At 44.0% G+C, this 23,664-nt stretch overlaps 1 protein-coding gene across 1 annotated transcript in view; it reads left to right on the top strand.

Moving 5' to 3' along the window:
• Nucleotides 1-23,664, top strand: part of LOC126541462 (prolow-density lipoprotein receptor-related protein 1-like) — a 230,185-nt gene that overhangs the window by 51,642 nt on the left and 154,879 nt on the right. The window contains 10 exon segments of the mRNA XM_050188197.3: nucleotides 756-945; nucleotides 1,895-2,017; nucleotides 6,072-6,224; nucleotides 7,943-8,071; nucleotides 9,189-9,314; nucleotides 14,981-15,211; nucleotides 16,718-16,855; nucleotides 18,951-19,070; nucleotides 21,128-21,259; nucleotides 23,228-23,344. Coding sequence (XP_050044154.2) covers nucleotides 756-945; nucleotides 1,895-2,017; nucleotides 6,072-6,224; nucleotides 7,943-8,071; nucleotides 9,189-9,314; nucleotides 14,981-15,211; nucleotides 16,718-16,855; nucleotides 18,951-19,070; nucleotides 21,128-21,259; nucleotides 23,228-23,344 — 1,459 coding nt within the window.

Below are 23,664 nucleotides of genomic sequence, written 5' to 3'. Positions count from 1 at the left end.
CTAAGTCCTGTCCCTTCGTTGCTTTGTGCAACAGTTTTAATTATGTCTAGCCAACTAGCCCACTGCGAAATGTTCCTTAATTTCATGCATAGTCCTGGAAGTTGAGCATCATCTAAACTTGGTTCTCTGTTTCAAATGGTGATGTCAAAGTTATCCCGTTCAGTCATGGCGTACTCGTTTGTGGATGCAACTTATTTTTGCCATTTCTGTGCATTGGTTGCAAGGAATAGACAAAGAACATTAAGCTCTGGGTAAATTGAACATACACCCATTTCACTTCTTGAGTGAAATGTGTCACTTCAGACGACCGCTTTGGTGAAGGCACTGCCGTGTTTGATGGAACGTTTGAAGTGGGGCGTTTCGTTAGTAATTGGGAGAGATATTCTTTTTTCCGTTGTTGTAATGCTTGCACCCAATAATTAATCTGTGCATGTAATTTGAGTGAGTGATTCAAGATCTTTAACGAAGAAACATAGATGACTGACTGTACAATAAATTAATATTTAGTTACTATGTAATTATGATGGGTCGCTATATAAAAAGCACAAAGTCATTGTCCCACCGTTACCTGCTTTTTATGGAGTCTTCAGCACCTTGGCATAATATTATGTAAATTTCACACATTTATCAACAATCAATTGTAGTTTGTGACTGAAGGGGTTATACGATTTTTGGCTGCAGCATTATGAAACTGTCACTTGCCATTTTTCTTTACTTTTATTCTTTTTAAAACTACCTTGTCCTGTTTGACTCAGGTGCTGGTAGAAGGGGAGCACTTGGACCACCCATATGGCCTGGCCCACTTTGGAAATTTCATCTATTGGACTGAGTTTCAGAAAGGCCACATCCTTCGTTTTGACACAGTTTCAAAGAACATCACTAAGCTCAAGACTGAAAACCCGCCCCTTTTTGAACTTCGTTTCTTCGATGAGGCGTCCCAGTCGAGTGAGTGCACTGCACGGCATGTCCTAGCAGAATGAATAGTCTAACAATAAAAATTACATGAAGTTATAAGCTCTCCATTTAGTAGTTGTTCACAAGGTGAATAAATTATAGTTCCAAGCAATGTAAACTGTAATGCCACCTTTAAATGTTTTCCTTTAAATGAGAAACTGTGTATATATGAATGAGATGTACTTGACAGATACACTGTATTGTGCCGACTTTTATTGTTGCCCATGGCTAATAATTCTTGTTATTTCAAGCTTGAATAGTCTTCATCTGTGACGGCTCAAAAAATGGTGTACTTTAACATCACACTGTCGGATCTTATAAAAGTGTGCTCAGACATCAGTAAAGGTTGCTTGGTTTCCTGCCTTCCCAAAGACAGTCTTACTGCCACAAAACGGCATGTTTCCTGGTAGTTTGTAAATTTCTTATCTATGAACTTCTTTGACAACCAAAATTTTTTTCACAAGCCCCGTCAGTTTCATTGTGAAGGCATTCAACTGTATTCCTGTTCCCTGGTGGCTGTTCACACATACAGCTGAAAGTGCAGACCACCATAGTAGGCATAAATGGCGAAGTTGAAATCCTGTACATTATTTGCTGTTTAGAGGCCACATGTTTACATTCCTGCCTCACATTTTAATTGGCAGTGGAAAATAGGATGTCTTCACATGTCAGAATAGTTAGAAAATGAAGAAACAAAAAGTTGTGAATATGTGCCCAAGCTCAGGTTATGAATAGAAAAAAAAAAGAGAGCCATAAATAAAAATGGCAGGAAAAGTATGCACTGTGATGTCCCTGGAATTGTCTTTTTCCATTCTGTTTTCAGCACAAACTTCAATTTCATTTGTCAATTGGTTGAAAGAGTTGCTACTTATAGTTTAGTGAAAAGTTGAGTTGCTGAAGTTGAACTGAGACTGGTCCTTTCCCTCTACAAAATTTGCAGCCGGCAGCAGTTGCAGCAGTGACAACGGTGGCTGCTCACAGCTGTGCTTGTCCATTCCCGAGAGTCACTCATGTGCTTGCGGGGACGGCTACTACCTGGCAGCTGATGGCATTACGTGCCACCGTAAGATGGCATGCATTCTATTTCCCTGCGACTGTGAGAGTTCAGAGCAAAGCTCTTCTGTACTCAGTACAGTTTATTTTTTTTTTAATGCATTAGCATTAGCAGTGTCAAAGTGGAAAAAAGTGTGTTTGTGTGTGTGAAGTGTGGGGAGCCAGTTACATGGTAGATGTAAAGAGGCTATGTGAGAGCTTAGGAGAGTGTGTATGCGTGAGGTGTATACAGTGGCGTAGCTAGGTCGTCTGGCACCCGGGGCCCTAGGTCTTCTGTCACCCCCCTCCCCAGGTGTAGCCGGCGGAAAGAGGGGTGTCTTCAGACGTATATGACACCCCCCCCCCCCTCTCTGGCCCCTTGCACCCGGGGCCCACGGCCCCCCCTGTTGCTACGCCACTGGGTGTATATATATATAGGGGGTTTCTTCAAAGTTCAGCACGCAGGACCTGACGTAACAAATGCAGGAAAGAGCCGACAAACCTTTGCACTGTACTCTGACGAAGACTGGTCCACCAGCCAAAAACATTAAGTACATACGTCTTCCAATAGGATCGACGTCTCTTTCCTGCACGCACGCCGCGCACACACGCACACACCCACACGCACGCACGCGCATGCGCGCACACAGTCTACGCTTGTTACAACGGACCTGCAAACAACAGACCTTCGAATATAACGGACTATATTTCAGCCTTAGTTTGTTCTACTTATTTTATTAATGCAATGAAGTTCGCTTTTAACGGACCGCGCTACAGCGGACAAAATCAGCGTTAATTTTTGTAAAAAACAGGCGTATAGAATGGACTTTTGCCGTGTCGACATGGGCTGGCAACTGATTTGCGAGGGTCAGCCGACGATCGCGGCTCAATATCTTGCGCGCGCGCTAGGGAGAAAAGCATGGTGGAAGTGCGCCGTCTTTCGTGCGCGAGACACGGACGTGGCTGCTGTTAACGGCGCGGCCATGCAGACACCGTATATTGAAAGCGATCTGCAACGTGGACAAAGCGCATGCCCTCACGGGCGCCGTATCTTGAAAGCGATCGGCAATGTGGACGCACCTGTGCAGGTGCCCTTTCTTAAAAGTGATCTGTGATGTGGACAAAGTGTGCGTCTGCGTGGGCGCCGTATCTTGAAAGCAATCTGCAATGTGGAGAAAGCGTGCACCAGTGCATCCGCCATATCTTGTAAGTGGTCTATGATGAGGACAAAGTGCGCAGCTGCACAGGCACCGTATCTTGACAGCGATCTGCGATGGACAAAGTGCGGGCCCGCGCGGGCGCCATATCTTGAAAGTGATCTGCAATGTGGACAAAGTGCGTGCCTGCACAGACGCCGAATCTTGAAAGCGATCTGCGATGTGCAGAAAGTGCGCGCCAGCGCGGGTGCCATATCTTGGAAGCGATCTGCAATTTGGACAAAGTGCATGGCAGTGCGTACGCCGTATATCGAACGTGGTCTGCGATGAGGACAAAGTGCGCCCAGTGCCGATAGCTTCGTATGTGCTGTGCTTTCGACATTTAGCTCGCGTTGACGCAAGAGACAGCGTGAAGGTCAATTTGCTCTCTGCTGCTGCCGCACCTATCTTGCTTTTTAATTTGCCATTGCAATCGATGCTTTGCCTTTTGTTTGAAACAGTTTTTTTTTGTTTTTTACTTTGGATGTTCGTCACTCACTCTATCAATAAGGTTGTTAGACATCGTGACGAAAGTTTCTGAAGTGAGGCGTCTTGGATATTATGGACTTCAGATAGAACGGACATTTTTTTTGGTTTATCAGGGTCCATTGTAACGAGAGTCGACTGTATACAGATGTTACCTCGCACCTCTTTGAAGTGTGCCTTAATGCTAACGCATATGTCCCGTATTTAGCACTAGATCTCCACTGAATATTTTAATCACATGGTTAGTTATACGGCATATTATGGTTAAATAAACGCTTGTAGTCCTCCTTCATGAAGTAGGTGCATAAGTAGCCTTTGGAACTTATTGTCCTAATTAACTGTTTGTAGTCTGTGGGTTGGTCTGACTGTTGTGAAACTGAATTCTTTGATAAGGCAATGAGTTCAGTTTTCAGGACTGTTTACTTTTCCACCAATTAAGTGCACTTCTGGTGCGCAGTGTTCCTGATAAGAAATCTCACCAGTTTTATGTTTATATTAAGGTCTACTGAATGAGTAACCAAGCTCCATGAAACATACAGAAATGTGAAAGTTTCATGCAAGGAAAAAAATTTGTATAGGAAGCCCATACAGCAGTACAGCCATGTGGGTTTTCATGATAACTTGTACTGCTCCCTAGTGAACATCAACTTTCCCTTGTAGAAAATTTATCATACAGGGTGATCATTTTTAAGTTTTTTGAAACTAAAAAAAAATCGCCTGTGTCAGGTAGCATAATCCTTGTCCTTGAGCTAAATTATTAGAAGAGGTGGACATTACTAGCATGAGAAATTGAAACACATAATCAGCTAATTAACAAATATACACTATAGTCAGATACAACTTTAGAAAAAAGGGGAGGCCCTGCCCAGATGACCGAAGCGCGACAGCCGAGTGCCTCTGCGACTAAAATAGTCCCGCTCGAAAAATCGTGCTCCTGAAACGCGCAATTCTCGGTATAAAAAAAGACTTTTGTATTTTGATGACTGGTTTAGTAGAGCTCTCATGTGCTACAGCACATGCCGGATAGCGACAGAAAAATAACCTCGTGCCTTCTACAACGCTGCCCGTCGTCTGCTCTTTAGCTTTATTGCAAGTCACAAAAGTAGAAAGAGCAGCTCTGCATGGCTTTTGCGCTTGTTCGCATGTACACGGTGTATCTACTGCTCGTTTTCCAAGCTTAAAATAAATCAGTTGCTATTCAAAAAGTACTTATATAAAACAATGCGTTTATCGCTGAAGCACAGAGCTGACGCGACTTGGCCCAGTTCAAAGCGCGGGCGGCCATCTTCTCCGGCGGCGGGGTCACCGGCCGTCTGGCTCATGACGTCAGTCCAGAGTGCGCGCCCATTGGTGGATGCTCGTGTGCATCCGCGTCGGAGGAGTAAACGCCCCCTTTTTTCTAAAGTTGTATCAGACTATAATTAACTTCTTCTTTAATTACGTCATGACACCTATTGCAATTTACGAATTGCAGCCAGTGAGCTTGCAAGACGTATCCACTTGAAATGAATCTCCAAGAAGACACTAGTCTCGAGATTATTTTCCAAAGTGTGGGATGAAATGCATGGGTGTTCCAGTTACTTTTGTGTGTCAAGGCATAATATAGAGTGTTTGGTTAAAAAAGTAAGTGGAACAACAGTTCATTTTTACAGCGAGTTTGATGGCGCATATTTAGTGTCAGTCTGGAAATTCATTCCAGGTGGATATGCCTTGAAAACTCACCGGCTACAGTTCATAAATTGCGATATGTGTCGTAAGATAATGAAATTAAAACTAATTAGTTAATTTTTCTTGATATGTGTTTTGATTTCTTGTTCAAGTAATGTCCACCTCTCTGAATAATCCAGATTAATGACTAGAATTATGTTATTTGTAACAGGCAATATTTAAAAATTTCAGTAAACTTAAAGATTATTGCTCCGTATTCTGTGCAGCTGACTGCCAGCACTAGCTCCTTAGTGTGTTTAAAGTAAAAAACAAAGGTGTTTTGACTTGCATGTATAACTTAAGGATGTTGGCAAATTGTGTAGATTGGACATGCCTAAAAAAATCTGCAGCCCACAAGTGGCTGTCTTGTGAAGACTGCCTGTTGTGTAATGCAAGACAATGTACTGTTGCTGAGAGCTGATGTAGCTAATAAAGGGGGAAGTTAACAGCATCCCTCCGACATTCATATCTTTATGCTTTCTGTACTAGAGCATTTTATGAAATTTTGGTACTACAAAGCTTAGCACTGTGTTGGCAAACTTTTGGCGTTGTAATATCTGGAAGGGAGTTCAAAACTGACTTATCTTGAGCCTATGTAAAAATAGTGAGTCACAACACCACTGGTGACTCTGTGCATTCTACCATTGTTTCCCTGAGATGATTTTTTGTTTTGTGTTCTTTTTGTTTCTTCTTAAGGCTCTGCGAACTATACTGAGCCTTCACGTTGTCGTGAGGGTGAGTTTGAATGCAAAACTAACCAGCGGTGCATCGACAAGCGCTATCTTTGTGATGGCGACAATGACTGTGGTGACAATTCTGATGAGGATTCTTCGCCATCTGGAATCTGTGGTGAGCTCAGCTTTCTGTAATTTAAAACTGAAATGGCCCAGCAACTTTTTTTCATGCAGTGAATAAACCTGTTTGGTTGCTAGTATATGATACTGTCACGAACATTCATGCCTAGTACTATTTTTGTACTCACAACAAGAAAGCCTACAGTTTAATTCAAAAGATCACCAGCTCTCCCTGCCACTGCCTGTGTATATTCCAATGCCTTTCTTTTAACATGGTGGCCACTGGCTGGATATTTTCTGAAATCATGACTTAGCAGTACCCGTAGCGGCAGCAAAAGTATAAAAAACATATAATTGATGAGGCTGTGGCACCCTCTGGAGGCAAAAATGATAGCACCGCGCTGATACCTCCATGGAGGGCAAATGATCTCGATGTTGTGCCAATGTAAAATCTCAGTGCTTTGATGGGTGGAGCATAACATACATCTTTCCACGTAAACATGATGGCATAACTTTGGGCGCCATTGAAAAAGTAGGGGCTGCTGTGGTTCCTGTGAGGGTATAGCAGTGTCAGAAATAGATTTCTGACAGCACAGTTTGTACAAGGTGTGTTCAAAAAACGATTTTTTTTGTTTTGTTTTTTGAAATGATTCTAAAACATTTCACATCTTTCACAAAAGGTATTGCAGGGCCCCTTAATTGGTCGAAATTTCTTTTTCAATCTGTCATTTTAACCTCTCTAGTCACATGTGTGTTCAGCGTCATTTTCTTTCTCTGGAACCTATGTTATTTTAATGTGAATGCTGAATCTCTTTAATGCATATAAGTAGTGTGCAGAAAGATATGCATATGAGTTGTCCAGCCAACTGATAAACTGATTCATAGAATCCATGCTCATCATGTTACTATATTGTTTACGTTAGTGACCTCTGCCCTAGCTCAGTTTCTTACAGTAGCACACATAGCTACAACCGAAGTAATATGTATATAAAAATGCAGAATGCTGATAGAATTGGTACAGGACACAAAACTTTTGGGGGTTCCACTCTGCGTGTGGCTAGGGCTGAAGGTGAGCTCCGGATCTAGCCCCATGCAGTCGCGTTGCGTTACTCCCCAACCCGTAGCGCGGGAATTGCGGCTACGTTGGGTTCGAACGAATAAGGCAACCAGCGGCGTCAACTGTAAGAATGTTTATTGCTACCGGCAATAAAGAACACTGGCAGAGGGACGTCCTCTTTGTAATAGTGATAAATAGGCTGGCCTCGTTGCCCGGGATAGTCCGGCAAACGAGGTCACTCACGGGTTGTGGCAGGTACTCCAGTCCGGCAGGTTAGGGGTCCGGCTTCAGAGAGAGAGTCTCCCCCCCGGTCGCGCTGTTTTGTACCTTTTTACCTGGGCGAGGGGAATGTCCTCCTCGCCCGTCAGCTACCCGGCTGTCCGCGAGTCGGGGAAGAAGGTTGCGCGTGTGTTGCGAGAGCGAGGGAGAATCGGGAGAGGGCTTAGTGCACCTCTCCCCTGTCTATGCCAGCTCTCGACGCGACGGCGCGGGGTAAGATGGGGGCATGTACTCCCCACAAAGTACACATGCAAATAGGCAACAGTGCATTGTGCACTTTGTGGACTTCTGGACAGGCACCCTCATTGCCCGTGTTCTAGATATTTTAATTCATTTGAGAATCACAGACAGGGGCAAGTATTGAGCTGACCACATAAGGCTGCGATTGTGCACGTTGCATTTCTGCATTTCCCTGAGTGTGTATTGGTGCTGTGCAGAGAAAGTGACCTGTCAGGAAGACCAGTTCCGGTGTGACGCCAACCGATGCATCTCCTTGCACTGGGTCTGTGATGGGGAGCGTGACTGCGTGGACGGCTCAGATGAAGAGCCAACATCCAAGTGCAGAAGTAATCGACGTTTGCTTGTCATTATGTACATGTAATGTTTTATTGTTATTATTTAATTAGGCCTGCTTTCTCAATGGGACAGCTTTCAAACACAGTAATAGCAGAGCCTTGCTTGTCATGGCCTTGCCAGCTCTAAATGGTGCTGATTTCTGTTACTTTCTTTTCTTTCATTGTCAGTTTGCAACATTACAGTAAGCATATAGCATGAAAGCCAGAAATTTTGTTCAATGGATCACAGTGTATATTATGAGGCCACAGTGTTGGGACACATTTGTCCACCTGTGCTGTTTTGCATTCACCTCCATAGAATCTGCTTGCTGGTAAAGTTAATGTAATGTGCTGGCGTAATGTACATCATATGCACTTATGACATCTGTGCCTTCGGCATGTGCCCCTCACCGTACCGTCCACTTAACATTCTGCAATATTGGGCTAGTTGGTATTCTATCGCTGAACATCTAGTGCACAAAAAACTGAAAACATGGCCATGAGAGCTGTGAGACAAACACAAACACTTGTGTTTGTGTTTTTTCTTGTGTGCCAGAAGTTTAGCTATTTCCTGTCTGAGATGCGTAGCTGCTGGAAATTCTGCAAATTTCTCAAAATTTCTTGTGTGTGTTGTTCCTCTAGTAAATGAAGGGGTGTGCCGCATGTACAAGCATCCGTATTCTAGTTCTGAAATGATTGGGTTCATGCACATTTCTGGCATAACCCAACATTGTATTTAGCATTGCTCTAACAGATACAGTTATGGTCATATCTCAGTTCATCTTAGAGTGAAAAAGATAGGCTTATTTCTCCGGTTTTCTGTTCTGTCTGTAACCTACCATGGTGACTTAGCGGCTATGGTGTTGCGCTTCTAAGAATGAGGTCGCAGGATCAAATCCTGGCTGTGGCAGCCGTATTTCGATAGGGGCAAAATACAAGAACGCCCTTGTCCCATGCATTGGGGGCACATTAAAGATACACTGGTGGTCAAAATTAATCTGGGGTTCCCCACTACAGCGTGCCTCATGAGCAAATCATGGTTTTGGCATGTGAAAATTCCAGAATTCAATTGTTCTGTCTGTCATATCATTCTCCCCAATTTCAAAGGCATCTCTGTTCGACTCTGCAGACACGACGTGCAGTGCAGCGCAGTACACTTGCAAGGTGACTGGAAAATGCATACCTCACAGCTGGACATGTGACTCCGACTTGGACTGCGGTGAAGGGGACACTTCGGATGAGCATGAAGGCTGCGGTAAGTGTTCTTTGCCTTTGCATTTCTTGTACAAGCTCTTCAGCTGTCAGTGTGGGCACCTTTGTCAGGTGTTATGTTGAGAAATGTTGGTGCTTTTAGACAATTTGAGTAAATTTTTAGTAATGATTCGGAGTTTGAGCATTCTGACAGAACCCATTTTGCTTTTGCACTTACAAACAGACAGTTCAATAATTTCACTAGATTGAAACTGAATTACCATCACTCTGACAACTTAGATTTTAAAACTTTTGATGTAGAGATTTGCAAGATAAAAACAAAAATTAACATTTTTTTTTATGACAGTATAAAAGATGTGCGCAGCTGCCTGCTAAATGTTTTTATTGTTGCTACTTTTTCTCACGATTGGAGCGCTCAAAGTTACAATTTCCAGTTGTGGGGGGCTATACGCGAGGTCCAAAATTGGGGTGCATTTAGAAGCCTAACTACGGTGTTTCTCCAAAGGTGGTAACAATGGGATGTTTGCTTATTATGGCAAGGCTGTGTACTATGGCATGTTAGGAATTTCCAAGAGCATTCATTACCGTTTACTAGCTGGTGTCTGGCATTCAAACTGTGAATTAACTGAGATGACAAGAAGCCCATGATTTCAGTCAGGGCTGAAAAAACATGGAAAAGCTTTTCTGCAGACTTGCGTCCTAAATCAAGCGCCTTGCCATCTGCTGTTTTCTGAATGCTGGTTGCCAAAAAATAACAGTTTCTCCACACTGGAGTACCCAGAAAGATTAAAGGAGTCCTGAACCACCCTTTGGGTTTGGTGAAAAATCGCACCCTGCGGATAGCATAAGCTGCTGTGAACACCTCAGCCGAATTTTACAGTTGTGCGTGGTGGGTGGAGCTCACAAGCAGAGTGTGAAGTCACCTTTTTCTCAAACACTCTTTTCAAACGAGGCCTTCTCCTTGCCCACTTTGAAGCTGCTGACAGCTTGTATATGTCGTCATACGCAAGATTTCCGTAGCTAGCTGCTATTGGCGGATAGCTGACGTCAATCAAGAAGGGTGTTTGAATTAGTCTGTTTCCTCCTACTGTTACTGTCTATATTTATTGACGCACTTTAATAAACAGGCTGAAGTAAGTGGAAATCTGCTTTCGAATTTTGATAAGGATTCCATACTTCCAGAAGATGCCTATTATCTGCTTACGCTTGGCTGCGACTGCCTGCTAGAATTAAACTTTGGCCACCCTGCATATTGGTGTCGTACCTGTTGGGTCTCACTAATTTAAACTAATTTTGAACACTCAACTGGCCTTGAACCGCATGGAACTTAGGGTCAGACTACGTGCACACTTGCCAGTGGGGGCTCACTCCTTGTCAGTCCTGGCTAGGTGCCTTGGCAGACATAGCTCCTCATCGAGCAATTGACAGTACTTCAAAATGCACAAGTTGGATGTGGCTACTAACTGTTGGTCAAGCTGGTGCAGGATAAAGCCAGTCCGCACCACGTAGCACGGCCAGACTGGAGCATACGAGCTCAAGCATGCACTCAAGCCCTGTCATGCATAAAGCAAACAAGGCACAGTTGGCATAGATACCACACCTGCTGTGGGGTGCCACGACGAGTCCGCTCACTGAGTGCACTATGGCTCGCTGAGCACAACTACATTTGGCGAGTCATAGGCAACAAAATAGGAAATAGTGGCGCCGCCTATGTGAGGCTCCAAAATCAAATTTTAACTGCGCGCCATGATGACATTCAGTAGGAGGAGAGTTGTGGGCACACCCGACTTCGCCATAGCCCTGCACAGTGCAAGGCATCAAAAGACAAGTGGGAGCACCGCAAAGGGGTCATAGGCAATCTTTGATTGCCAATAACTCTGCCTATGCTGAATGCGTTGAAGTACTTTTTGCGGCAAAGTATTTCTGAAATAGTCTTTTTCAACTTCAGATGCATTTATCAACTTATATAAAAATTATTCAGGGCCCTTTTAATGGCCCGCACAGCAGCATGGAACATGCTGACCTGCTTTGCACCATGCTGGCTGCCTGGCCCGAGTGAGTCGCCACTGACGACACACACATTGGCTACACTTTTTAACACAAAACAGTGGTTGGTAGATTATACTGGTGTCTTAATTTATCTCTTGCAACAAAAGTGATGACCACTGCCAAACCTGTAGCATTAACAAGAGCTGCTGTACAAGGCAAGTTCAACTCGGACCCTCCATCTGACTACCGCTGCACTGCATGCAAAAGACTCAACTGCACCTCACGCTTTGCAGTATAAATCTCATGAATAGCAGACTATCTTCATTTGTGTGCAAATTGATGCGATGAGAAGTAAACTGTTACCAAAGTGATACCCTTTGCAATCATTGGCGGTTGTTTTTGAAGAGCTGTGTGCTACAGCTTCAAAGCTAAGCCAGTTAGGCATACCGACACTCTCAGCACTGAGCTGACAGTAGCGGGCGGCAGTGAGCCGCTAGCATTACTGACCTGAAAACTCTGTTGGCTGTTGCACATCATGCTTTTGCAGGAAGCTAACTGCTAGTTTGTCCATTTATTAAGAAAAAAGGCCATTTTGCACACTCCATGAGTGGCGAGAAATAGTTGCATGCAGTGCGCTGTCGCCTGCACACATCGCCATAGCAAAGTGCATTGTATTTACTTCATCTAGACAAAATTTGGCTAGAAGTTTGTTTGTCATAGCTGGGTCTGTCAGAAGCAGAATTTGTTATATAAGTAGTATAGGCATACCAAACTGAGTGGGAAGAATCGTCTGTTTTATCCAAAAGTATGTTTTATGCTGATTTGTTGTTAATGGGCTTGGACTCTATTCAAGACCTGAAAGGGCTGTTAGATTCGCACCTAACCTGTGCACATAACACAAGGACTGTTCTTTGGCAGAGAAGCTGTTTACTACATGTTAGCAAATGAAGCTTGGGCTTTAACACCCAATCCCGAGCTGTGCTCATCATGGGAGGTGGCATCTATATCACCAATGACGAGTCACACTCGTTCAGCCTGGTGCTGTGCTGCTCCCACTGCCAAAGATCAGTTACAGTCGGCATTGATGGAAAGCTGCCTTCAAGAGCAGCTTTTGATTTCTTTTTTATGTTTCCATTAATTATCGCCAGACATCAACCAGTTAATATATTTTCAGAATCAGAATGACTTAGATAAAGTATGACTGCATAAAAAATTTGGAAAGTTTGGTATGTTTTTTTCGGAATTAATTTGGGGGTTAAAGGGTTAACAATTATTTCTCGAGTTAAATCGGGCATTCTCTGAGCATCACATTGCTGAGTGCAATTGGGAAAGTCTCGAAGCCATGCAGTGGGCTACTAAAGAGCTGTTGCTAAGCCCCCTGTGCTTGGTTCCTATGGAGCACTGAGTGCTCAAATACTTTGAGATTGCTGTGCACCGTTCTCTTTTCGCTTTGAGCTTAAGAAAGTGAGAAGTGCCTTATGAGTTCCCGATCGGGGCTCATTGCCTGCTCCCACAATTTGTGCATTGGAATTTTTTCGAAGACTATAGGTTTGCTAAGCCTACAGCAAATGCTGTTTGAATGTTCATTTATATTAATGATAGGCTTGTGCAAATATCAAAATTTTCTAATTCAGATGAAATAGGAATACCTAGCTTCAAATATCATATTGAATATCACATAATGATGTGCACATTCATTTATTAAAAAGTTAGGTTAATTTGTTATGTTGGAACATTGCAATTACATTGTCACTGGCAAAAAAAACTAGGCTAGTAAGCCGTTATACCAAAACATTGTGTATTTGGCTCATGTTAACTCGGAAAACAGTAATGCCCACTAGCTGTCTTCGGCAGGCTGTGCCTTATTATACCGCATCAGATGCCCGTAAGCTCGGAGCCATTTGGCTCTGTACCAGTCGTCACTCATCGCACTTGCTGTCAAGCAATAAGGTCAGAATAAAAGGTGGCGGTTGTGATCTCTGCCTATATAGCGGTGCTCCGCCGGGAGTCACCTAGACCACTGCGTGGGTCCGAGGATCCGAGCCCCTCCGGCGGACGATCAGCTCAGCCGCGTGTGTAGCGTGTGCCCGAAGCGGACGCTCGTTCGGTCTCCTCTGGGAGCGAAACAGAGCGCCGCAAGGAGAAGGCCCAGAGTACAAGGAAGGCGTTTATTGTACGACCACCTTGGCGTTCAGGATATCTGTATACACCCGTGTCGGCGCGGGGCTCGTGAGCCGAAGCTCCCGCAAGTCAAGGGGTGACACTCGGTATCTCAAAGACGCGGGAGCACGCCGCTATACGGGAGGATGGCTCCCAACGACCGTGCTACCAGGGCAACGTTCTTTCAGCTCGGGGTAGCCTCCGAGGGCGACTCGGCGCAGTACGACCGCGCACGTCAAGTGAGCCGCGTCTCTTCGGCCTAGCCTTCAGAACAGGAGCAGCGAATAGGTACGCAACCGCCTCGGGTCGAGGACCTTTGGCGAGACCGGCCAACCAAAGGGATGACCGGGAGAATCGGAAGTCAGTACGCACCGTTTCGCTGTCCGAGAGCTTCTCTCCGCACGCCGCTTCTCAGTCGACTTGAGTCGCCAGGAGAGAGGGAACGCGGGTTCCCACCCGCGTTCGGTCCCGCTGCCGTTCGGTGCCCTCGGAGGAACAAGAGAGAGGGAAAGCGATGGACCGCGCGCGCGAAGTTCGAAAGCGACCTCGCCGCGCTGCGGCTCCTATGCCTAAAACGTGCTGCGCTATGGCGCTGCAACGAAATGGGCTACGCAGTCCCCACACGGTGAAAAAAATAAAAACCCTGCCTGTGTCTTTTGCTATCGGGAGGCTGGCTTTTCCGCAAGGTTTATACGTTTAGTGGCTAAGTGTGCTTTACAAGCAAAATTTTGCTAGCAGCACGAAATCATTACAAAATTCAGCACAATATCGTCCCAATATTCTTATAATAGATAGCAACAAATGCTAAGAACCAGGTTTGCTCCTGCACAATCAGCAATATATTCTATTTGATTCGAATATTCATATCCACTGAATATTTGAACATTTTCGAATTGAATACAAATATTAAGAATATAATGTTCAGTAATATTGTAACTTTCAAATATTCCCACACCCCTAATTAATAAGGTTCTGTAATATCTGTATGAGCTAATACAAGGTCGTTGCATGTGTGTTAGCATTGTATGTTTTAGGTTCTGTGTGATAATTTACCTGTGTTGTGGTTTATGCCTTGAATGTGTACGCTGTGGTCTAATTGTAGTGCACGTGCACAGATGACCTTCTTAGTATTGTTCTTGCTACTCGTCTGGCAAGTCGCTATGGTTTTTACATGCATTAGCATGCGTTTGTACCCAAGTTTTGTTGCGAGTCATTTTACAGCATTTCGAAGAGAGCCTATGTTCATCATATGCAATGCTGACAGAACCATGTTTAAACTGTTCTAAATATATATGCTCTAGGTGGGATTGTATTATAGTTAAGAGGTCAATGAAATACGATCTGGTCAGGTAAAATTTAGTTACGAATGAAGCAGGTTACTGGCCATAGAAAGAAAATGACATTTTGAGAAGATCTGTATGTAACCCTTGTTGACAAATAACAAAGGACTCGTACGGATCTCGATGTATCATTATGTTTTGTCTATGGCCAGTGACTTGCTTCATTCGTAACTGTGACTGCCTTGCGTGAAATTGAGCACCTCTGCCCTTTGACATGCAGTGTATCCAGATTGCGATGTGACTGAGTTCCGGTGCAGCAACCAGCGTTGTATTCCCCTCGACTATGTGTGTGATGTGGATGACGACTGTCGGGATGGGTCAGACGAGAAGGACTGTGCAGCTGTGTCCTGTGATCGTGGCCACCGGTGTGGTACCGGTCACTGCATCTGGGATGCCCTCGTCTGCAATGGCGTCTGGGACTGTCAGGATGGTTCGGACGAAGCTAACTGCAGTAAGCCACTTTCTTTATTGCCCATGTGCACCTGTTGTGTGGTTCTGCGCATTAGTACTGTGGCTTATCATCATATTCTTTCTCTTTGCTTTGAATTAACTAACATTAAATTAACTTCTTAATGGCAGCATATGCGTAGGCGAAATGTTAGTCTGAACATGATATATGCAGATGATGTTCCTGCTGTGTATTAGACCACGACGTATAAACTAAATGAAGCTGTATGCGAATGTTATCTTTTAACCCTTTCGCTGTCGCGGACGTACCGGTACGTCATCGCGCTTCCCCCCCACGGTGTCACTGACGTACCGGTACGTTCTCTATCGTGCGTTCAAAATTTCGCGCCTGAGCGCAAAGCTGGCGCTCCTGAATTGGCCACGCCATCTGTTGACTCTTTCTACAAGTTCGTATATTCTCCCCGACCTGTGTTAACCCATGTATTGAAGAGTACGGTGCACCTGCCACTCCCCACTTTCTCTTTGCTAAGTGGCGCGGTGGCTCCGCCTTCGCTGGATCATGTGTCGCGCGCGTGTGGTTATGGGTTCAAGGGTTGTTCTGCCATCTCCGCTTGTTTGAAGGTTTTTATTTTTTTTCTGTTGGTGTGTCTGCTACGCCGCGTCAAGTTCAGGCGCACGTGCGTTGCCTCTCCGAAAAGGGTGACTCGATTGCTGCTTTCGCTCTCTCGCCGAACCCTCGCTTCGGACTTGCAGCAGTAAACGTAAAGCCCTTCGAACTTTGTTTAGCCTTTTTCCATCTCCCTCTGTCTTCTTGATCACGCAACGTCCCATTTCTCTCCGTTGTGCGGGGCGACTGAAAGCGCAGCCTCCCAGCGCGCGGTTACTTTCGGATGGCTGAGCGCGCGGGACCTTCGTCTGCTCATTGGTGCGGTGGCTCAATTCCAATTTAGAATACGAGCCGAGCTCGGATTCGGACTCGGACAGAGTCGCATGCGAGGAAGAGGGTTCCGCATCGTCAGATTCGGATGTTGAATGGATTTTATAGTCAGGCTGATGATGATGATGATGTTTACTAACAGCAGCTGCAGAACACTGAAATGTGCATATAGCATTGACTATGTTATTTGTATACCAATCATAATCAAAAATAAATTGCTATGTTCATTCCCTGTTATGCTCGTTCCCTGAAACCAAGCCGACACTGGGGGTGCGTCACGGCCAGAAAGGTCCGACAGCGAAAGGGTTAATGATATGTATTACGCATGAATTTTGCATTTCACGAGATGTAAACAGTGCACACAGATAAGGCACTGTTTCGTTTTAAACTTTTCAAGTTGGCCATCATCACTAATTGTACCATTCGGAGATCATGGATTTGCAGATTTGTCCTCTCTGGCTTGTGGCAACGTAATAAATATTGTCAGTAGAGAACACAGTTTCACAACCTAATGGTTTCCTTTATTTGTCATATTCTTGGGGGGCTTTCCATTAGAAAAGAAGCGCGCCATATAGAACTGCACCTCTTTTTTTTTTTTTTCATTTCTGACAGCGGGAAGTCGCAACAGCACCAACGTGCCACCTTGCCACAAAGATCAGTTTGGCTGTGGGGATGGCCAATGTGTTCCTAAAAGCTGGCATTGTGATGGCAAACCTGACTGCCTTGACGGAAGTGATGAGAAAGGATGCGGTGAGTGACATATACTGTAATGAGCATTTCCTTTAAGGACTTACTAACTAGTATTTCAGCCCTCATAAAAAATAATTTTGCAGTGCTTCACTGTTAATGTTGCAAGGGCATGCTGGGAGTGAAGACATAAAGCCATCACATGAGCTGATAGACAGGTACATGTGGTAACTGGTACAATGGAACCCCATTGATACATTCCTCGCTGTTGCATTTTCCCGGCTGCTGCATTGCATTTTCGCAGTCCTGAACTAAACCCCATTGACTCCCATGCATTATGTTCCCATTTGATATGTCTTCACTCTGTTATGTTCCCATATCTTACGTTGTATTTGAACATGGTGCTCACATAAATTTAGCGCTACAGAGGGAAATTTGCTCTCGCATGTTGCAACCAGCGACCAATATGTTGCAACGAGTGACCAGTACGTTGCACCAAGCAACCTATACGTTGTAACAAGTGACTGAAGTTGCATAAAACGCGGCACTGCACAGAGCAGTTGACAAAGCACCCGAAAACATGCGTCATTTAAGCCTTTGAGGGTCAATGTTCGTAGATATACGGCGCCGCTAACAAGTCCCAAATGGTCGATGCCATATTTTTATGGTGCCATCTGTATGTTTGAAAACTGCACCAATTTTTCAACTGTTTCTTGCCCAGCAAGTGCTGCCACCCTGTGTGGAGACAAGGCTTTTTTTTTTCTTTTTTCCTTTTTCTTTTTTCTCCGTAGTCTCATTGTTTTCGTTCAATGGCTTCTTTACGCTGGCATTTCAGTGACTGCTCCTGCATCCGCACCTGCGAGGGCGCACTGCAGTTAGTTTTAGTTTGGTCTCGCAGGCTGTGTCCGTTCGTTGTGCTCATAAAAAGTCAAGTCTATTTGGTTTATTATGTCTCAAAGGGTCACTGCTAGATGCCTGCTCATCTGTTACTCACCGGGGTGCGATTATATCTGTTCACAGGCGGGCGCTGGAGTATGCAAATTATGCAGCCATATACAAACGATGCTGCCATGCCTGCATTTCTTTTCTCGAGACTCGGCTCGCAAAAACTGGTTGCCCCTTGTTGGTGACGGAGCGACGGATTACTGCAAGTTTCAGACTCGTTTCATGTTTCTGACGGGCGCACAACCATGAAGTATTCTTGCTTGCACTCACATACACGGTTCGATTACGCTATCGGCATGTGCGTTGGCTGCTCTGCTGCAAGTGAGTCGAGCGGTGATTCCTCCGCTGCTGACTACTACCCAAGTGCCAAATCAGAATATATATGTTTCTGTGTATCTTCACTTTTATTCTTATAAGTATTTATGGAAGCCCATCTGCATTCATGAACAGTGCATTTTTACCTAAGGAAAATGTTTTTTTGTCACTTCAGAGTCACTTTAAAAAAATTGCAGTAAATTTTTTTTCAATATAGGTCAGTCTGAAGATTTTACCTAGATCTGCTATCTGCTATAAAAATATTTGACCTTAGGGGGGTTGCATTTGGTGAAAGAAAATGTACCCTCGAAGGGTTAAAAGCTATCAGGAACCATGCACACTTGGTCATATCCAGCGAGCGCAGGGCTAAAATTATTTTGGGGCCTACACACGCTGTCCCTGGTCACAGTACGAGAGCTGAGATGTCTGGTAACTGTACTGGCGGCCATTCAGAGCTGTTTCTGATGTTGCTGTGGCAAGTTGTGCCCTTCCTCACACTTACATTTTCCTGGCTGTTACGTTTTTATCCCGCGATTTCTTGAAAAACGTATCAACAGTGTTCTACTGTATAACAATCGACTGAGAGATGCATGCATTGTGTGTACCTAGGGATGTGTGTTATGTGGAACTGCAGTACTAGGTGACTAGACTTGATGCATTTTCTTCCTCTATTGTGTGACAAATTGTGAATTAAGTAGGGCAAGTGAACCTAGCAGTGTAGAAAAGTTGTAAATGAGTGCATTTTTCTCTTTATTATCCAATATTTGATTTTATGTCTGATCCTAAGTGTGCATATTCAATTCATATTCTAAACAAAATGATAATCGCACTCCTGTGAGTGACAGCAATTCTTACATTTTGGCAACAGGCTCACAATCTCCTTGCTTTCTCATTGCAGGCAATGTAAACTGTTCCTCGAATGAATTTCTTTGTGAGAACCGGCAGGAGTGCATTCCAGCTCAGTTTGTTTGTGACAGCGACCATGACTGCATGGACAACTCTGATGAAAAGAACTGCAGTGAGTGCAATTTCTGTGCCTTGCCATATCAGCTGTAGTCAACGAGGTGTTTTTTTATTAATGGAGTGCTTGTATGCTATTGACTGTGAATTTTCACTTCAGAATGGATGTGAAACACACAGAGTTCGCAATCGAGCGAATAGCTTTCAGTGTGGTAGAGTTTGTGCTGAAGGATGGAAATCGTGGATGCGCATTTACTGCTATGAGGTCTCCTATACTAGCAGCATGTGTTTTGATGTTTTCCGTCACATTTCTTTAAAGCTTGCTGGGCTCCTGTGCGCTTTGTAACAAAGGAAACGACAACACAATAGTACTAGCAAATAGGGCAGTTCTTGCTACTCCCATACAATAATATAGCTAGCCAAAATGCAAGAAATGGAACATGCTGAGGAATTGAAGTTCGACTTGCCATGCTCGTCCATGCTGGACCCTGGTGCCCAAGTTCTTCGACCCTGAAGTTTCATGAACGAAGGTGTGTGGGGGAAATTGCATTCACCCATGATGGCGCCACTACAAAGACATACAGGAAGCTCTTCCTCAGGACAGTCCAGCAATGCACCCCAATGAGCGTGCAGTAGACACCATGCCGCAGATGAAGAGAAGAAAGCAAGTTCTTGTTACTCCCTAGTTATTCCACTGTCAGGTGGCGCTGAAGTCGCAACACTCACATATCATTTCTCGTTGCAGTCGGTAACTGACGACTCCTACTCCCTACCTTAGCATGTCAAGGGGGGAAGCCGAACATCAGATACTAGAGCCATGCGGAGAAGACAGATATCAGAAGTCAGGCAGTCAATTTAGAAGAACTAAGCATCCCCACAAGCTAGAAGTTTATTAGCACTGACAAAGCATTGCCTTCACGTTTTAACATTCTTATGTGTACGTGATGACTTTCTCACAATGCCTATATATATATATATACACACACATATATATGCTGTTTAATAAATTTATAGAAGTGCAGGCAGACGAAAAAAAAAAACAAGCAAGAACAAACAAACATGCAGTCTAGCTGTTTCGGCCAGGGTCCGGCCTTCATCAAGAGTGTTGATGAAGGCCCCGGACCCCGGCCGAAACGTTGGAATTACATGTCTGTTCTTGCTTTTTTATGTGTGTATGCACTTCTTTCAGTGTGTGTGTGTGTGTGTGTGTTTGTATATATATATATATATATATATATATATATATATATATATATTGTTATTCTGAGTTGTTTGATTTTTATTGCTTCCTGTTAGTCACATTGAAACAAAGGACTGGAACTGTGATCCGTCCTTGAACTGTGGTTTATCAGGCATATTTTATAGCTTAGCTGTAGAACCTGCTTGCATTATGTTTTAAAAGCAAAACTTTTCTTTGCAAACCTCACCGGGTTTTCATGATTGGGTGCTGCAGCATGGCTGTTCTACAGCCGAGTAGGCCAACCAACCACATCGAAGGATGCATGCACCCGATGTCACCACCGCTGGGTTCCTTGCATCGGTGCCAGATGGCACTCGCATCCATGGCGATGGCCATGCGTGAAAAGAAAAAAAAATAAGAACAAGAAAAATGCCAGGATGCCCTGTGATTAGTATGAAGCGCACGTCTCTTGTTTGACGGCCTGCTCAATGGGCTGTTTGCCCGCACCTTCTGCTTTGTCCGTAGGGGCACTAATTTCCAAGAGAGATGTGAACATGCTTGCCACTCTACACAATGGAAGCACAAAAACTCGTGTTTCGGCTCTTTATGCTCCACACAAAGCATCGCTGTATGTAAATTCCAACTTGTTGGATATGCTGCTTTTTTGTAATGTTCGTTGCACAAATTGGGAGTTCTGGCAAAATGACGATGCCAAAATTACGTTAGATTTGTCTGTTCTTTACTACTTGCCACCTAAAAAATATGAAACACTATGCAAAATGTGAATAGCCAGATGCTTAGTGTTTTGCAAGAACAAGAACAATAACCAACGAACAACATCTACACACTGCGGGATGGTTTCTTGCTAGTTCGACCAAGCAAGCTGAATTATGAAGCTGGTCTTTATGCCTTGTGTGAATACACCCGTTTTGCAGCATCTGTGTCCCACCTCAAGTGCCCCAAGCCCAGTCACACCTGTGACAACAACACTCGCTGCATAGAGGTCACTCGCCTTTGCGACAAGGTCCCAGATTGCAAGGATGGCTCAGATGAGGGCGGCCTCTGTGGTGAGCACATGCGCTCGCTGTTCTATCTTTTGCTGCAAGTGCTGTTATGGGCTTTTCCTCCTGGTTTCAGGTAATATGTATGGTTGGTGCCACATAAATTTATGTAAGAGAAAACACCAGAAACAATTGTGAGGTTAGCATTCAAACCAAGATCTCTTGAAGTACAAACTGAGTGCACTACTGCAAAGCCATGAGAGTTTCCTTGACGTTGCTGAAATCAAGCCTGTCTAGCTTTCAATGTGTAGTTAGGAGAGCAGATAGTTGATCTAGTTGGTTGAAATGCATACTGAAATAGTTTGCGTGGAGACACAAGGACAATGCCGAGAAAAGACAGGGACGAGAGCTAACTCACAACTGAAGTTTATTCCAAATCTATTATTCGAAACGTAGCTTATTCAATGTATAGGCTTGTTTGGAATACACTTATGTAGTTCCCTAGTTTCAGCCCACAATGGCAGCGAGTGGGGAAACATTAGGATAAAGACAAGAAGCATTCTAAATAGAATGTTTTCCCATTTACAAACGTTGCTACCTTTGGCTGAAAAGTGGACTCTTCAAAAGTGTGCATGAGATTGTACATAAGTTGAAGTCATTGTGACCTGTGCTTATGAATCAAAGGTAATCTTGCCTAAAGTAAATAAAACAAACAGTCAAAGTGAGAAAACACATGTTCTGGTGAGCAGTAACTGTGGACTATAAATGCAGTTTTTTATGTGGCCTTTTGGAATGATTCATTCATCTTTGTAAATTTTTCCTCTGGGAAGGGTAGTGGATGGATGTAATTACAGCAAAACGATGGTAGTATATATAATTATGAGTGTAACTAAACGTTTTTGTTGACAAAATAAAGAAGAACATCTAGCATATCTTCGATCACATCTGTGTTCAGACATCTATGTGCAGTGACAATGAACAATGCAATGCTGCATTTTATAGGGGCCCTTAAACACTTTTTGAGCATTGTGGAAAAAAAAAAAAGTTGCCGATCTGTTAACGAGGCTCCTGTGAACACGTGGGCCAAATATTATTATTCATGCAGCAGAGTTATTACAATCACTTGCAAAAAGCAGTTAACAGACACTTGCTTTCACATCTGCAATGTCGTCATTGAAAGCAGTCAGCCTACCAATGCTATTGGCTTATTTCATGACTGCAAGAACATCCTCAGTAATGCATAATTGCTAATTTTTGCATTAAATAAATGAAAAATATATATGTCTCTGATTTCAAAACGACAGAAAAGTCATTTCGTCTTTGCACTGCATGTAGCTGCGTCTGCTGTACACGGCATCCGAGATGGCTGCGGGGTGCTACGACGAGCCCTTTCGCTGCTGCGACACTCAACTTTTGGCCGGGGCTTTGCCCTCTTGGCTTCTCTGCTGTGTAGATTCCAGAGCGCTAGTGGAGATGAGAAGAGAGAGAAGGCCGAGTATTGGTGTGATAACTCCGCTTATAGTTGAAGAAATTCTCAAAATGTTTTCGGCAAGAGATTCATGGGATGACATGCTTTAATAGTGAGGCCATTCTATGATTAGAAAAGTGTTTCAGTACCCATTTAATCGACAACTGTTGATGCAGATGAAGGTGCGAAGAAGGTGTGAGCTTACTCACAAGCGCTGACTGATTTGACAAGTGAAGATCCACTTGGTCGTCTGATCTAAGTGTAAAAGAGTGTGGTTTTTAGGTCTTACAGATACGTTTCCTGACCTCAAAGGGATTCCCAAACGAGAAGCACTGCTCCACATTGTTAACATCATTACAAAATAGTCACTATGAAAAGATCAAATACTTTTCTATCTTTTCCGTGCTGTAGTAGAACAAGATCAATACTGCACTCGTGACATATTTCTTACAGATGTTACTGTTGGTTGTTTTGCCAGTCACATGAAAGACTCGTCATACATCAAGTATTAAGACTGACACTTTATAGGTGTGTGTAAAGTTTTATATAAATATATACTTTTGCAGATGAAGGCCTGTGTACCCCTAATGACTGTGAAGACTTCTGTCGGCCCACACCATATGGCAAGACATGCTACTGTAGGGATGGTCTGCAGCTCGCCATCAATGGCCGATCATGCACAGGTGGGCTATTGTTTATAGTAATCAATATACAATGCTCATAGCATGCAGCAACATTACACAACTACTTTGCCTAAAGAAAAGGTGCCATTTGTGTTTCACAGTGTAAAGATATGGGGTGTGCCAATGGCAACGTGTCTCGGCACTTCGTGCACCCCGGTTACTGCACACCTGTTTGACAACCGCGGTCAGGTTCAAATTCATAGAAACAATGGATCACAACCATGTGTACTCACGGAAAGCATTTATTACATTTGGAACTAGCAGTTTGGGTAGGCCAGCTAGCTGTAGTTGACATTGTGGAACATTCTTTCAACAGCATG

The sequence above is a fragment of the Dermacentor andersoni genome, chromosome 2, assembly GCF_023375885.2.
Source record: "Dermacentor andersoni chromosome 2, qqDerAnde1_hic_scaffold, whole genome shotgun sequence".
NCBI classification, from domain to species: domain Eukaryota; kingdom Metazoa; phylum Arthropoda; class Arachnida; order Ixodida; family Ixodidae; genus Dermacentor; species Dermacentor andersoni.
This window is presented reverse-complemented; position numbering and strand designations above follow the sequence as displayed.